This window comes from Cimex lectularius, unplaced genomic scaffold (genome assembly GCF_000648675.2).
Source record: "Cimex lectularius strain Harlan isolate CLEC.00 unplaced genomic scaffold, Clec_2.1 scaffold14, whole genome shotgun sequence".
Classification (NCBI taxonomy): domain Eukaryota; kingdom Metazoa; phylum Arthropoda; class Insecta; order Hemiptera; family Cimicidae; genus Cimex; species Cimex lectularius.
Genome location: NW_019392637.1, coordinates 2,325,222 through 2,341,919, shown reverse-complemented (window position 1 = coordinate 2,341,919; position 16,698 = coordinate 2,325,222). Strand labels below are relative to the sequence as shown.

Below are 16,698 nucleotides of genomic sequence, written 5' to 3'. Positions count from 1 at the left end.
TTGATGGAATGTCCTGCATCATCATCGGGTTCGACATAGACTTAAGGATTCAAAAACCGATCTTTTTTCCTTCGACACCCATTATAATAATGGGTTGTTAGACATGATTCACAAGGAAACAGAGCTGAATTGGATGAAAAACGGACGATTTCGGCTAAAACACTCTCTTCCTTCTAGGTTTCGTGCAAGGACCGATGACACTATGACCTGTGACACCCTGCATATTGAGGAAATACTGTCGCGTATACGTTAAGAGTGTAATATGCTTGATTTCCTCAAGTAAATTTAGAGTCAAAACGAAAATAAACTACTCTCTAGATATTTGAACTTCCAAGATTTGAAAATCCTGGATTATCTTTGGGTTGGACATGGATATACAAGTAAGGATAGAAAAGAATACTTTTTTTTACCCTGCGACACCTGAATAAAAATGGGTTTCAGGAAACATATTCGAACGAAAAGAGCAGTATGAGTTGAAAATCTGAAAGATTTCAGCCAAAACACTGTTTTTCATCCAAATTTTTCGAACTGACTGACTGATGACACTATGACCTGTTATACCCACACAGACACGCACTGTTTAAGAGTGAAATATGCTTGATTTCATTGCATAAAATAGGAGGATATTCGAAAACGCATGACCCTTATGATATCTGACTTCCTAGGTTCGAAAATCCTGGATAATCTTCGGGTTTGACATTGGTGCATACTTAAAGATCCGATATATTAACGTTTTTCTCTGCAACATTGCCTAATAATCAGTTTTTAGGTAAGATGTACAAAGAAAGGTGGACGAGACGAAATTTCAGCTCGAACACCTTCCTTCAACCAAATTTTTTCGACCTTGTACCGATGACACTTTGATCTGCGACACCCTGGATATTGGGAAAATACTGTCACACACAGTTTTACAGAGAAATGTGCGTGATTTGTTTGGATAAATTAGGAGGATATTCAAAATAAACTATCCTCCCGATATCTGATTATCATTGACCCCGGACAATCTTGGGGTATGACATAAAAACATGAAAGATCCGATAAATTATGTTTTTTTCTAGCGACGCCCTGTATAATAACGGGTTGTTAGGCATGAATAACAAAGAAACAGAGCTGAATTGGGTGAAAAACGGACTGTTTCAGCTACAACACTGCTTGTCTTCCAAATTTTTAGACTGATGACACTATGACCTGTGACACCCAGTATTTTGGAGGAAATACTGTCACGTACAGTTTTAGAGTGCAATATTCTCGATTTCCTTAGGTAAATTTGAATACAAAACGAGAATACACAATCAGCCCTCGTGATGTCTGACCTTCCTAGATTTGAAAATCCTGGATAATCTTCGGGTGTGACTGGTAAAAATTTAAAAGATCCGGTATATTAACGTTTTTCCTTGCAACAGTCTGCATAATAATCAGTTTTTAGCTAAGATATACAAAAAAATAAAGTAGATGAGACTAAAAACAGACCATTTCGTCTAGGACACCTTCTTTCGTCCAAATTTTTCGACCTTGTACTGATGACATTTTGATCTGCGACACCCTGTATATTGGGGAAATACTGTCGCACACAGTAAGAATGAAATATACTTGATTTCCTTGGATAAAATAGGAGGATATTCGAAAATACACGACCCTTATGATATCTGACCTTCCTAGGTTCGAAAATCCTGGATGATCTTCGGGTTTGACATTGGTACATACTTCCAATATATTAACGTTTTTCTCTGCAACATTGCATAATAATCAGTTTTTAGGTAAGTTGTACAAAGAAACGAAGGTGGATGAGACGAAAAACCTACGATTTCAGCTCGAACACCTTTCGTCCAAATTTTTCGACCTTGTACCGATGACACTATGACTGTGACACCGTGTATTTAGGAGGAAATACTGTCACGTACAGTTTTGAAGTGCAATATTCTCGATTTCCTTAGGTAAATTTGAAGACAAAACGAAAATACACAGCCTTCGTGATGTCAGACCTTCCTAGATTTGAAAATCCTGGATAATCATCGGGTTTGACACTAGTAAAAATTTAAAAGATCCGGGATTTTCCTTGCGACACCCTGTATAATAATGGGTTATTAGGGATGATTAACAAAGAAACAGCTGAATTGGATGGAAAAAAGACGATTTCAGCTAAAACACTTTCTTTCTTCAAGGTTTCGTACCTGGACCGATGACACTGACCAGCTACACCCTGTATATTTAGGAAATACTGTCAAATACCGTTTAAGAGTGAAATGTGAAGTGTTTGGATAAATTAGGAAGATATTCCAAATACACAATCTCTTGATATCTGATCATTGTTGATCCCGGACAATATTAAGGAAATCCTATGTACAGTGCAATATGCTTCATTTCGTTGTACAAATCATGAAGAGAAAGTAAAATTAAACACCCAGCTATTCCTTCTGATGTCCACTGGTTATGGGTTCAATACACCTTATTTCAGCATATTCTCGGCATACTTTCTTTTTTCGACATTTCAACGCGTCGAAAGATCGTTTCTTAGCCGGCTCGCTCGTGCCGTTACAGGCGAAAAAGTCGAACAATCGCGGAAACTGGAGCGGAGTCGATTCTTCATTCGGCCCGTCTCGTTCCGCTATGCTTTCCCAGGGCCCGTCCCTAATCCGGTTGCCAAGGGTGTTGCCAAAACAAGAGTACTTCGTATCGACCTAAGCATGTGAAGGGTGCTCTTCCGGTCCTCTTGTAACGCAACTTGAGCACGACTGTGAAGGTCTAAGGTCAGCTATCACTAGGGTGTGTATTTTCGATTTTCCCCCTAATCTATCCAAGCAATTGCAATATCAAGCATATTGCACTTTTAATCTATACTTCTGTACTTGACGTGATTTCCTCAATTTATATAGCAGGTCAGTGTCATCGGTCCATGCACCTTGAAGAAAGAAAGTGTTTTAGCTGAAATCGTCTTTTTTCACCCAATTCAGCTCTGTTTCTTTGTTAATCATCCCTAATAACCCATTATTTTACATGGTGTCGCAAGGAAAAACGTTAATATACCAGATCTTTTAAATTTTTTCCAGTCAAACCCGAAGATTATCCAGGATTTTCAAATCTAGGAAGGTCAGACATCACGAGGGCTGATAGTGTATTTTCGTTTTGTATTCAAATTTTCCTATGCAAATCGAGAATATTGCACTTTAAAACTGTACGTATTTCCTTCTATATACAGGATGTCACAGGTCATAGTGTAATCAGTCGTAGGTCCAAAAATTTGGAAGAAAAGCAGTGTTGTAGCTGAAACAGTCCGTTTTTCACCCAATTCAGCTCTGTTTCTTTGTTATTCATGCCTAACAACCCATTATTATACAGGGCGTCGCTAGAAAAAACCGTAACTTATCGGATCTTTCATGTTTTTCTGTCATACCCCCAGATTGTCCGGGATCGATGATAGTCAGATTTCGGGAGGATAGTTTATTTTGAATATCCTCCTAATTTATCCAAACAAATCAGGCACATTTCACTCTAAAACTGTGTGTGACAGTATTTCCCCAATATCCAGGGTGTCGCAGATCAAAGTGTCATCGGTACAAGGTCGAAAAATTTGGTTGAAGGAAGGTGTTCGAGCTGATATTTCGTCTCGTCCACCTTTGTTTCTTTGTACATCTTACCTAAAAACTGATTATTATGCAATGTTGCAGAGAAAAACGTTAATATACCGGATCTTTAAGTATGCACCAATGTCAAACCCGAAGATTATCCAGGATTTTCGAACCTAGGAAGGTCAGATATCATAAGGGTCATGCGTTTTCGAATATCCTCCTATTTTATCCAAGGAAATCAAGCATATTTCACTCTTAAACAGTGCGTGTCTGTGTGGGTATAACAGGTCATAGTGTCATCAGTCAGTCCTAGGTCGAAAAATTTGGAAGAAAAACAGTGTTTTAGCTGAAATCGTCTGTCTTTCCTCGCGTACAGCTCTGTTTCTTTGTGAAGCCTAACAACCCATTATTATAGCAGTAACAAACCACTACAGTGTCGCAAGGAAAAAAGGTATTCTTTTGTTTATCCATGCCAAACCCGAAGATGATCCACGATTTTCCAATCAAGGAAGGTCAGATTTCACAAGTAGGAGTATTTCCGTTTTTATTCCAAATTTATTTAAGGAAAATAACTCTACTTCACTTTTATAAACTGTACTTGATAGGATTTCCTCAATATACAGGGTGTTACAGGCCATAGTGCCATCAGTCATGGATCGACAAATTTGAAAGAAAAGCTGAGTTTTAGCTCAAATCGTCTGTCTTTCAGCTCATCCAGCTTTATTTTTTGTATATGTTACCGAAAATCATTATTATACAGGATGTCGCAAGGAAAAACGTCAATCTATCGTTCTTTCTATTTTCCATGTCAAACCCAAAGATAATCAAGGATTTTCAAATCACGAAGGCTGTGTATTTTCGTTTTCCTTCCTAATTTTTCTATGGAAATCAACCTTATTTCACCTTTGCAAGATACTTGACAGGATTTCTGCAATATACGAAATGTCGCAGGTCATACTTGTTATGAGTCAAAGGTGGAAAAATTTGGAAGAAAAACTGCTTTAGTTGAAATCGTCAGTTTTTTCTTTATTTTTTTTTTAACCTCATCCAGCTTACCTAAAACTGATTATTATACAGGATGTCCAAAGGAAAAACGTTAATATACCGGATCTTTAAATTTTTACCAAAGTCAAACCAGAGATTTTCCAGGAATTTCGTATGTAAAGTCAGATATCACTAGGGTAAAATATTGTCGAATTTCCACCCAATTTCTCCGAGGAAATCAAGCATATTTCCCTCTTAAACTGTGCGTGTCAACATTTCCTCATATCATCAGTGATAGGTCGAAAAATTTGGAAGAAAATCAATGTTTTAGCTGAAATCGTCTGTTTTTCATCGCATACAGCTCTGTTTCTTTGTATATCTATCGTAAAATCATTGTTATACAGTCAGTCTGTCGTTTTCTTAAGTTATTTCCATGTCAAACCCAAAGAAGATCCAGGATTTTCAAATCAAGGAAGGTCAGATTTGAGAAAAAGGTGTAGGTTCGTATTTCTTCGAAGTTCTAAGTCCTCTTTCTAAATTTAAGAAAATCAACCCTATTTCACTTTTAAAATTGTACTTCACAGGATTTCCTCAATGTACAGGTTGTCGCAGGTCAGAGTGTCCAAGGACGAGATATCGAATGAAGGACAGTCTTTTCCTTCTTTTGCTGATGCGTTTCTTTGCATAAATTTCCTGAAACCCAATATTATACACGATGTTGGAAGAATTTTTTTTCAATATTCCCAACTATATACGTGCAAACCCCCTTGGATAATAGCAGGAAATGGCCTGCCGATTCCATAAAACAAAAGGAAATCGTCCTTCACGAGATATCTTCACATGGGTATTGAATTCGGTGACCGTAAACCGAGACGTAGCACGCCTTCCTCACAATATAACGTCGAATAAAAATTCTTCACCCACCTAAGGTCGTATCCATCACTCTTCGATCCCAGGTCGAAGCAGAGGACGCGAAGACGCATCTTCTTCATTATTTTCTTTTTCTTCTTTTTTCCCCTTTCTCTCTCGGGTCCGTCACATTTCGTGTAACGCGGTCGCGTGCCGAGGCCAGACTGGAGCTGGACTCCCCGAGGCGCGGTTCACCGTTCAGGGCAGCCGGCAATGCGGCCAACTTAACTCGCACAGGTGAAGAAATTTCCCCGAGAATAGCCCACCCCCAGCAGGTCTGTCAACGATATTATTTATTTATTTAAAACAATCAATATAAATAACATTTTAGATAAAATTAACTACATTCTTTTTTAAAAGATATTTTTTTACATTCATGTTTTTATGTTTTTTCCTAGTGTTTGTGTTCAGATACGTGAGCTCTTGAGCACTTTTTCGACTGCTTCGGCGAAATTCTCGACGACGGAGTAGGGCGGGTTTTCGATCAAGTGCTCGTCACCTGGCCTGTACTTGCCCGTCTTGACGAGGAACCCTCTGATCCCTAGGTCCTGGGCTCCTTTGATGTCGTCCCTGACATCCTTAAATTAAAAAAAAAAAAAAAAAATCAAAGGTGTCAAATACTCGGAGGATCCGCGTTTGAGCCTACATCGCCTATCATGACCGCCTGGGATGGCGGGATGTCTCCTAGAGCATGCTTGAAGAACTCGGTACTTGGTTTGCCAACTATAGTCGCCGGCTTGTTCGTAGCGTACTCCAACATTTTGACGAAAGGGCCTGGCCCGAGGGACAGCCCGGTCCGAGACCTGTAGAACCTGCCTTCGTGGATCGCTATCAGCTTCGCCCCTTCGATGATCAGCCTGGTCGAAAAACACAAGGACATGAAAAGAAATCACAAAGGTCTTTAAATATACCTAAACGCGACGTTGAGCGAGTGCCTGTTGAACTTGTCAGGCGCGAGGCCGATGACCACGGCATTCGGATGTCCTTCGAAGTCGCAAACGTCTAAAAGACAGAAAATCCAAAGTCAGATCTGAAAAAATAACCAAAGGAAAACCCAACCTTTGAAGTCTTCCATGGCTTGGTTGTCGACGAGCAGCAAGGGCCTCAGGTTCTCCTTTTTTATGAGGTTCACCGCCGCGACGAGTGAAGAGTAGATTTCGTATTCGTGGATTTTGAAACCGAGCCTGTACAGGCGGTCTCGGAGCTGCCTCTTGGACTCTTTCGTCGTGTTTGTCACGAAGCGTATGTGGCAGTCGCTCTCCCGCAAACTGGACAGACCAAACGGAGTTACGTTTAAGGTAAAAGATTGGAATTACGAAATGGATGAGAGGTCATGATGATGAGGATATTAGGAAACGAGGTTAGTACTCATCAGGCACTGCAGCCTTTTGGTTTGTACCTTCCTAGTTCCCTAGTTTTGTGCAATCGATTCAATCCTTCTCAAAAGTATTAGGTCACTGACTAATGTTGCTACAGTTTCATTCTTCAGGGTTTTTTTCTGTACGCTAGTTTATGTCTCCCTCGAGCCGTTGGTTCGCATTCGAAGATGACATGGGTGGGTCTTCCTCCTCATTACATACTACAAACGGGATCATCAATATATATACGCCCGTGTTATATACATGTTTTGTCAGATGCCAGTGACCGGATAATCCTATCACTCGTAATGATACTGAAAGCTGATAACCTATTCCGATTTTAATCTTTTCTTCTTTTGACAACCTGATAATCTTTCATTCAAGTAGACCTGAACTTCTTACAACCTTTACTCCTAATAGACTAACCTCCTGTCAAAATCATCACATAATTAAGTAGCCATAAGCCCCTGATGGTGATGAGGATCAGGAAGCGGGGTTTGTGCTCTCCAGACAGTACAGCCTTCTGGCTTATTGTACCTTCCTAGTTCCATAGTTCAGTGCAATAACCTCAATCCTTCTTCTCAAAACTATCAGACCATTGACTATTGCCCCGACATTTCCCTAGGTTGTTTCTGCATCCTAGGATAAATCTCCATTGAGCCGTTCCTTCGCATTCGTAGATGATAAGAGTTGCTGTCTCTTCCTCCTCATTAGATAATCTGCAAATGGGATATGACCATGTTACGTAGATGTTTTATCAGATGCCAATGTTGGTCCTACCACTCTGACTCTGGTCCTCTCCAACTGCAGCAGTGAGTTTGCCAGTCATGGTGAGGGTTGTTTTAAAGTTTACTGTGTCTAGCGCTGTTAGAGTTTATCCACTTCTCCTTTTGTTTAATTTCGATCCATTCGGTGATGGAGGATTCTATATTTGTATTTGTTATCCCAAGTATAGGTTCGGGGCCTATGTTTGGTGTTGCAGATCATGCTCCGGCCAGAGTATCTTGTTTTGTTGTGTATCCCCAGGTTTTGGAAAAGTTTTCATTGCTCAATTTTATCGTGATTTTTTTATACGCTAAAAGTTTAAAGCTGCTTGGCTATCAGCTCTTATGAGGATTTTTGCCAGTGTAACCTCTTTTAAGGGTAATTTCTGCTTGAAAAACTGAAGTGTACTTCAAAATGAGTCTGGTTGTTCAAATTTTAGACTTGTAATGGGAGACTGGAAGTGCCAACATGAGGCCTGGTAGTGGATCTAAATGCATTACGACGCTAAGGGAGGACAAAAATTCCTCATTGCTCCAGAGGAAACCTGTCCATAGTGACCGCCAAATGCCATTTTGAGACGACTTGGAGCAACAGCCCGCCACCAACAACTCAGGAGAATATGGTGCAGCGAGCGTCTGGAAGAGAACACCAATTGGAATGCTGTTATGTTTACTAACTAGTCGCGTTTCTATCTGTATGATTACTAGCAGGCGCCGAAGTGCCTACCGAGAACAGGGGATGCTTACAATGCCCCAGTTCGCGCTCCCTTCAGTGCAGTTTGGAGGAGGCGGTGTCTGGACCAACTGGACTCAAAATTGTTGACGGCAACCTCACCGCAGTCTATGTCCAAGAAACTATCGAGGAATACATCCCTCAAACCAGGGATCTGATTGGCAGGGATTTTCTATTTCTGGATGCCAGACCTCACAGAAGAAAAGTTGTTCATCAACGTTTACAAAACCTGGGAATTTACCATCTGCCCCTTCCCCCAGACCTCAATACCATTGAGCACAAGTGGGATGCGTTACAGAGGCTTTTCGATCATCATCCGCAGCCAGTTTAACTGCAACAACTGAGTGTAGAGGTTTCGACATCTATGAACAGAAATTCCTTATGAAATTAGTGGCCGAAAAGAGAAAATTTAGTTGCTACTGCCAAGTTTTCGACCTCGTTTAAGGCCATCAGCAAAGCAACCTTAAATCGGAGTACGGTCTTCAAGAAGAAAGCAAATTTATTTCCTACAGCCAAGCTTTCGACCTACTTTAAGGTCATCAGGGCAAAGCAACCTTAAAGCAGAGTACGGTCTTGAAGAAGAAAGCAAATTAAGTTGCTACTGCCAAGCTTTCGACCTACTTTAAGGGCATAATGGCAAAGCAAACTTAAATTACAGTACTGTCTTCAAGAAGAAAGCAAATTCAATTGCTACTGTCAAGCTTTCAACCTATTTTAAAGCCACCAGGGCAAAACAACCTTAAATAAGTCTACACACTGACATAAGGTTTTACAGGAGGTCTCAAATTTCCTTCACGACCAATTCAGTCACATTACCAAGGACTGTGACAGTATTGAAGGAGGTCGTCCTCTCGTTATCAAAAACTACTTTTGGAAAACCTCGTTTCGATTTTTGTGATTCGGAAGAGATGCATTCCAAATTATTGGTTCAGCTTGGTGCAGATCGAGGAACTTCAAGACTGTCATGTCATACCCAATCCATTCCTAACCAACAGAAACAACGCAACAGGAGCCACCTTTATAAAAGTTTTCGACGACATGAGAAACGATAGATTTCCTATATCTTTCACCCTTTCTCTGTCTATCTTTATCAATACCTCTTTTTGAACACCTCGTTCCGATTTTTGTGATTCGGAAGAGATGCGTTCCAAATTATTGGTTCAGCTTGGTGCAGATAGGAGGCTTGGTGAGGAACTTTGAATCGGTAGACTTCCAGTGCGTCCAATACGCAGGGTACTTCGTCCTTGTCCGACGTGATGTGAGGTACTTTGTGTATTCGAACGCCAGTACTTAAATTTAAGTTGCAATTTTAAAACTTACGCTTTCAGTGTTGGGAGGGCGTCTTTTGTGAGTTCGTCGTCAACGTGAACCGTGCCACTGAGGTCGACGAGAATGCAGCGTACTGTCCGAGATATGGTCTGAGTCGTGTCCAAGCCCTTTTGTCCGGCCATCGTGCAGCCCATTTGCCGACTGGTGTAGGTTGGAGTGAAGTGCAAGGTTTCGGATGGCCTTAGAGTCGGTTTTGATTAGCCGGATGGGGATTGGAGTCCTGACGTCACGAGAGGGGTTCGGTGAACCGGTGAAACGCTACGGAAAACGTTTGTATGTTGTTTTATTGTTTTATTTTTGTACGACACAAAATCAATAAAATTGTGCAAATTAGGAAGCAATAATCAAGTTTGAGACATAATCATTTACCAGACAGTAAGTGAAACTTTTTTTTATTATAATTTAATTGTTTAACCTTCTTCCAACATGGCCATGCCTTTCAACAAATAAATTGTTCTTTTTTATTCTTTTAAATATTACTTTGAAATAATACAAAAGGTATCAAAATAAACTTTAATTACAGATACAAGGTTGTCATATATTATAAAACCCAATATAAAGCTAAAGCTTTTAATAAATTGATATAAAATGTTAATATTAATGTTACGTTTAGGCATTTTTGCAAATAACATAGGTTTCTGATGATGTGGGTAATTTGCAGAAATATCCAAAGTAAATGTTAATAAACATGTTTTTACTTTATATTTTAAAAAAACATGAAAATATTATCTGCTATTAATCAACTCACAAGAAATAAAATTGGGTAAATAATGAAATAATAATTGAATCTGAAGAATAATTATTTACTAGAGGGTGAAAAAATTTCTTAACTAATTAAATTTTTAAATTTTTTGTATAATGATGAAAAAACAAAATGGGCCAATTTATGAAATGACAATTGAGTCTGAGGAATAATTTTTCTAATAACAGGAATAATAATTTTTAAATTGATTATTATTTAACAAAAAGGAGATGACAGTTTTTAAAATAATTAATTGAGTAATTAATTAATTTCTTTAAATATATGCAATGATGCAAACCCAAATTGGGTGAATTAGGAAGTAATAATTTATTTAGTGTTAGAAATAATTAATTGCCAGAGAATGAGTGAGGTTTTTTAAATGTTTATATAATGATGCAGAAGTAAATTTGGGCCCATTATAAAGCAATAATTGAGACGAAGAGATATTTATTTGACAGTTAGTTTTTATTTTTTTAATATAATGATGCAAACAGAAAATCAGTCCATTTATAATTATTTACCAGAGAGTGACAGAAGTTTTTTTAATATAATGATACAAAAACAAAATTGGGCAAATTGTAAAGCAATAATTGATTCTGAGAGATAATTATTTACCAATCAATTATTATTTTTTTTTTTTTTACTTTTTTAAATATTATCGTACAAACAGAAAATTGGTCGAAATAAAAGCAATAATTACCAGGGAACGAGTGAAGGTTTTTTAAAATCATTTTTGTTTTATATTTTGTATATAATGATGCAAAAACAAAATAGGCCAAATTATAAAGCAATTTGAGTCTGAGAGATAAGTATTTACCAGGGAGTGAGTACAGGTATTTTTTAATTAATTGATTACTTTGTTTTTCCATATATTTAATGTTTGAAAAACAAAATTGGTTAATTATGAAGTAATGATTCAGGCTGAGTGATAATTATTTACCAGAGAATGAGTTAAGGCTTTTTTTTAATGTAATAAGATAAAATGGGACACATTGTAAAGCAATAATTGAATCTGAGAGAGAATTATTTACCAGTCAATTTTTTTTTAAACTTTTTAAAATATAATCGTGCAAACACATAATTGGTCGAAATAAAAACAATAATTGATTCTGAGACATAATTATTTACCAGGAAGTGAGTGAAGGTGTTTTTTAATTAATTTTGTTTTATATTTTGTATATAATGATGCAAAAATAAAATAGGGCAAATTATAAAGTAATAATTCAGGCTGAGTGATAATTACTTACCAGAGAATGAGTGAAGATGTTTTTTTCTTTTTTTATACAATGATGTCATAGACAAAATTGGCCACATTGTAAAGCAATAATTAAGTCTGAAAGATAATTATTTAGTTAGTTTTTAAATTTTAAGTTTTTTTTTAAGTAATCGTGCAAACATAAAATTAGTCGAACCAATAATTGAATCTGAGAGATAATTATTTAACAGAGAGTAGTGAAAGTGTTTTTAAAGAAAAATAGTATAATCATGCCGTTGATAAAAAGGAGAAAAAAAGTAAATAATCAAGACGAAATAAACAAAATAATTAACAATAAAATTAGTACAAAAATGGGGGAGATTCAGCAATGGAAAGGTCAATTAAGGCAGGGTGTATTATATAATTATAATTTACTTACCCACTTCCTCCTACGAATGGCTGCACGACGGTCGAATACATTAAAAATGCGTGAGGGGACCCCGTGAGAGATTAACGGTTTTACATTATTTGCGGAAACGAATCGTAAGGGGGCGTCCAAACTTTGGAAATGTCAGCATAAATTGAATCACCATCTTCAAAGAACGCTAACAGAAACTTCTTCTAAGCCATTAATGTGGACGGACCCTTAGAAAAACCATGTTGTTCATCAATAAGAAATCCTTTGACTAAATAAAACGTGTGTAGCTCTAGATGATGGTGATGACGATATAGACGGCTCTAAAGTGCACCTCGATATTTCAAGGGGAAACACATGCAACTGCCTTAGAAAAGACTGGCAAAAAAGCCTTGGGGAAGCACCACAACCGACGATACCTTAGGTTCCAGGACACAAAGGAATTTTGGGTGATGAAAAGGCAGAGACACTGGCCAGAGGAGGACCCTATTTAGGCCGTGGACCTATTCATGAAACGAAAACAAATTTTACAGGATGGATCCAAAAACGACAAAAGGAGAAGTGGATGAATTCTGCGGGGCTAGAAATGGTAGTCTTATGTTAAAAAAAACCCTCACCTGTGGCAAACTCACTGCTACAGAGAAGGCTAATCTGTGAAAACATCTACATATCGCGATGACCCCATTTATAGGTTATGAAATGACAGCCACCAATACCATCTTCGAATAAAGACAGCCTGAAGCAAAAAAACGACCAGGGAAAGAAATCTTATCAACAGTCAATGACCTAGTACTCATAAAAGAAGGATCGATTTGATTAAGAAGAACATAAAAAAGAGGACTTCCCGCCCCATGACGGATCTTGAACGTCTCAATTGTCACAGGCAGAGATTGTGGGCGTCCCACTCCTGACATCGCCTGTCGGTGAAACGTCGGCCTTATTCGGCCTCCGGTGATGACAGATGTAGCCCGCTTTGTTTTCCACTTCCACCCCAACTGAACGTCGTATCGATTCGACTCCCACCTTTACGCACAAATGCGGGCCGATCCCAATGATACGCATCCGTGTTTTCTACCTTCTGGACCTTTGAAAGCCAACCCCCATTTTCTAGGATGACCAGCGACAAAAATGGCCTGGGGAAATTATTTGGCGGAAGGTATGCTCACGGACGTGGGTGTAGAGAAGATTTACAAAACTAAAAAAAAAAGAATAATCGACCAAAGTTTCTCAATGGAGAGGAGCGCAGAATAGAAAGGAGCTAGGTAAACCAAACCAGGGAACTACAATACACATTAGTTCAGATTGATCAGGAGTTCAAGAGGACAAGAATCTTCATACCATCAAGGCTCAGGCCAAAAAGAAGATAAAAAAGACAATGGTCATCATTGTATCAGGTACTTAGATGAGGAGGTCAGAGGGCAAGGTATCCATAGTATCAGGAGATCGGGCTAAATAGGAGATCAATAAGGCAAGAATCTTTTAAGTATCCGGAACTCAGGCGGAAGAACAGATGAAAAGAGCAAATATCTTCTTTCTATCAAGAGCTAAAACCAAAGAGGGGGTCAAAATGGCAAGGTATCCTTAGTATCAGGAGCTCAAGCCAAAGAGGAGGTCAATAAGGCAATAATCTGCTGAGTAACAGGAACTCAGGCTGAAGAACAGTTGAAAAGGGAAATATCATCTTTGTATCAAGAGCTCAGACCAAAAAGCAGGTGAAAAAGGTAAGGTATCTATAGTATCAGGAGCTTAAGCCAACGAGGTCAATAAGACAAGTATCTTTTAAGTATCAGGAGCTCAGGCCAAAGAATGGGTGAGAAGGGCAACTATTTTCATTGTATCAAGAGCTCAAACCAAAATGGAGGTCAAAAAGGCAAGCATCTTCTAAGGATTACAAGTTTAGGCCGAAGAAGTGCCCACAAAATAAAATATCTTAATGTAGTAGGAGCTCAGACCAGAGAAGAGGTTAATAAAATAAGAATCTTCATAGTTGATTATTCAGAAATCGTGAGATGCGGTCTGGTGTGATGTAGGTTTCAGAAAAACATTTTCTTTGCCGTGCCAACGTTTCGATCTTTATTGAGATCATCTTCAGGGCTCAAAGTGTTTGTTTTCTGCGAAAGTGTGCCATTCTTGCGTGTCTTGTTGAGATGTTTTTCTTAAACCTACATCACACCAGACCGCATCTCACGATTTCTGAATCATCATCGACTAACGGTCACTAATCACCACATAAATTTTCATAGTATCGGGAACGCAGGCCTAAGAGGATCTAAAAAATCTAAGGATCTTCATACCATCAAGAGCTCAGATCGAAGATGAAGATCCGTGCCTTATTAACTACTTTTTCGGCCTGAACTCCTGATACTCAGAAGATCCTTGCCTTTTTAATCCTCTATTTGGTCTGAGCTCTTGATATTAAGATGATTTTTGTCTTATTAACCTGTTTTTCGGTCAAAGGTTTGAGACAGTGAAGTTATTTACCGATCCATCTCTCCTCCTGATACTATGACGATATTTGCTTTATTGACAAGAATATATTTGAGTTTTTTACCACTTCTTCGGTCAGAGACCCTGATGCAATGAAGATACATGCCTTTTAGTCGTACCCTTGGGTCTGAACTCGTGCTACAATTAGGATTCCTCCCTTTATGACGACCTTTTTTGACTTTTGGCCTGAGCTTTTGATAATTTGAAGTTCTTTGTCTTTTTGACCTCTCTTGGGCCAGAGCTCTTGATACTATGAAGATTCATGTCTTAACATTTGATTCATGTTCTGAACTCCCAATAAATGAAGATATTTTATGTTTCGGCCACTTCTTGGGCTGAACTTCTGATACGGAGAAGAAGCTTGCCTTTTTGACCTCCACTTTGGTTTGAGCTCTTGATACAATGTAGATATTTTCTCTTTTCACCGATATTTGGCCTGAGCTCATGATACTGAGTTTTTGACCACTTCTTCGGTCGGAGCCTATGAGTCAACGAAAATTCTTGCCTTTTAGACCTACCCTTTGGTCTGAGCACGTGCCACAATAAGGATTCTTGCCTTTTTGACCTCCTCTTTGGCCTGAGCTGTGATAATTTGAAGATCCTTGTCTTTTTGACTTCCTCTTGGGCCAGAGTTCCTGATGCTATGTAGATATTTGAGTTTTTGCTAACTTCTTCGGTCAGAGCCCCTGATACAACGAGAATTCTTGTCTTTATCCTACCCTTGGGACTGAGCACATGATACACTAAGGATTCTTATCTTTTTATTTTCCTTTTTGGCCTGAGATCCTGAGACAATGAATATATGTGTCTTATTGGCCTCCTTTTTGTCCTGAGCTTTAATAATATGAAGATGCTTTACTTTTTGACCTCCTCTTGGGCCAGATACTATGATGATATTTGCATTTTTGACATCCTTTTCGGCCAGAGCTCTTGATAGTATGAAGGTAGTTGGTTTTTGACCTCTTCTTCGTCCTGAGCTTCTGATCCAACGAAGAAAATTGCTCTTTTGAGTGATAAAGTGAGTTCGGTGCACAAAGTGTCTTGAATTCACAAGAGATCAGTAAAGAAGGAACTAAAATTGAGCGGAGTGACCGAGAAAAATATCGGTATACCAGAGGTCTTGAATTCGCAGGAACTCAGAAGACGAGGATCATGAAATCTTAGGTCCTGTGAAATTTTCAAATTTTCATGACCTTTGAGCTCCTTGTCGTTTGTCGTTAGTGAACTGTCTTTTGATGTACGTTTCCGGTATCGAAATTTTCACCTTTTTTTTACAGCGGTCGTTACAAAACCGCCACTCCCCACCCCCGGTAAGAGTCATCAATTTTGTGATACGTCAGTTTCACAAATTAATTTACACGGGAGGATTACAAGCCGTTGGGAGGCAGATTCGAGAGGTGGCCCGCCTCCCCTCCTCGCCGGTGGGAGGTCATCCCGTGGAGCGGCGGCGCGGTCGTCAGCAGAAACAGCAGCATAAGCAGACAGCATACGCGGTCAGTGGAGGCCGGTATTTCGAACGTGGAACGTCGGAGGGGATCGACATAGAAAAGAATCGGCCGGCGGATAAATAAAAAAATATATACATAAAAAAAACCGCAGAAAACGACGTCCATCCAGAACACCTCGTTGGACGCGCTCGTCGCCCTCAGGCTGGCGAGCGACCAGGTAAAAAAACTAATTTTTACACTTTTATTATTATTCTACAATTTGAACAATCAGAAGAAGACAATGCCAAAAGAATTAAAAATAAATAAAATTGGCTTGTTTCTATCTCACTACAGTCAAAAATAAAAATACACGCTTATTTGATAAAGTACCCCGGAGGATGTAGGGACAAAGTTGCCACCCACGTAAACAATCGTGGATGGGGGATTGATACGCGACTTGGAAGTTAGGAAAGTGCCAATAAGTTGTTCCGTGATTCCGAGGGTCGGTGTGGCTGTGAAGTATGAAGTACTTGATGTGCTAACTTCGACTTAGTGGGGTACATTGAGACTTTCGACCTTTCACTTAGGGATTCGATTAAAATCAAGTACCTCCGGAGCGCCGAGGTCCTTTGAATGTAAATCAGTAAAGTAAGTAGCTGCTGTCACTATGAGTACCTGTGGATAGTTTTGACTCGTCAAAACTGTCCCCCTATAAGCTGTGCCCCTATAAGCATGATTAAGTTCTCAAAAATCAGGCTCACGTATTACAAGCTCTTGGGACATCTAGGT

General features: G+C 39.0%; 3 protein-coding genes across 7 annotated transcripts in view; 1 reads left to right on the top strand and 2 right to left on the bottom strand.

Moving 5' to 3' along the window:
- LOC106671899 (flocculation protein FLO11) overlaps positions 1-5,627 on the bottom strand; it is a 60,616-nt gene extending 54,989 nt beyond the window's left edge. Inside the window, exon 1 of the mRNA XM_024227484.1 lies at positions 5,475-5,627. Within this exon, the coding sequence (XP_024083252.1) occupies positions 5,475-5,542 (68 nt within the window). The 5' untranslated portion in view covers positions 5,543-5,627. The remainder of the gene's footprint in view (positions 1-5,474) is intronic.
- LOC106671898 (adenylate cyclase type 6) overlaps positions 1,445-16,698 on the top strand; it is an 80,067-nt gene continuing 64,813 nt past the window's right edge. For 2 of the 5 annotated variants that reach the window (XM_024227470.1, XM_024227454.1), the window contains exon 1: positions 15,909-16,147. The gene's annotated coding sequence lies outside the window, so the exon portion shown is untranslated. Of the gene's footprint in view, positions 2,764-5,707; positions 5,735-15,907; positions 16,148-16,698 lie in introns of those variants that run through there. The other 3 variants (XM_014402866.2, XM_024227466.1, XM_024227472.1) reach the window with 3 other exon arrangements.
- Positions 5,807-9,822, bottom strand: LOC106671903 (haloacid dehalogenase-like hydrolase domain-containing protein 2). Its single transcript, XM_014402875.2, has 5 exons — positions 9,635-9,822; positions 6,519-6,727; positions 6,371-6,461; positions 6,106-6,316; positions 5,807-6,037 (listed from the first exon to the last, which is right to left on the bottom strand). The coding sequence occupies exons 1-5, from the start codon at positions 9,775-9,777 to the stop codon at positions 5,867-5,869; spliced, it is 825 nt and encodes a 274-aa protein (XP_014258361.1). The 5' UTR covers positions 9,778-9,822; the 3' UTR covers positions 5,807-5,866.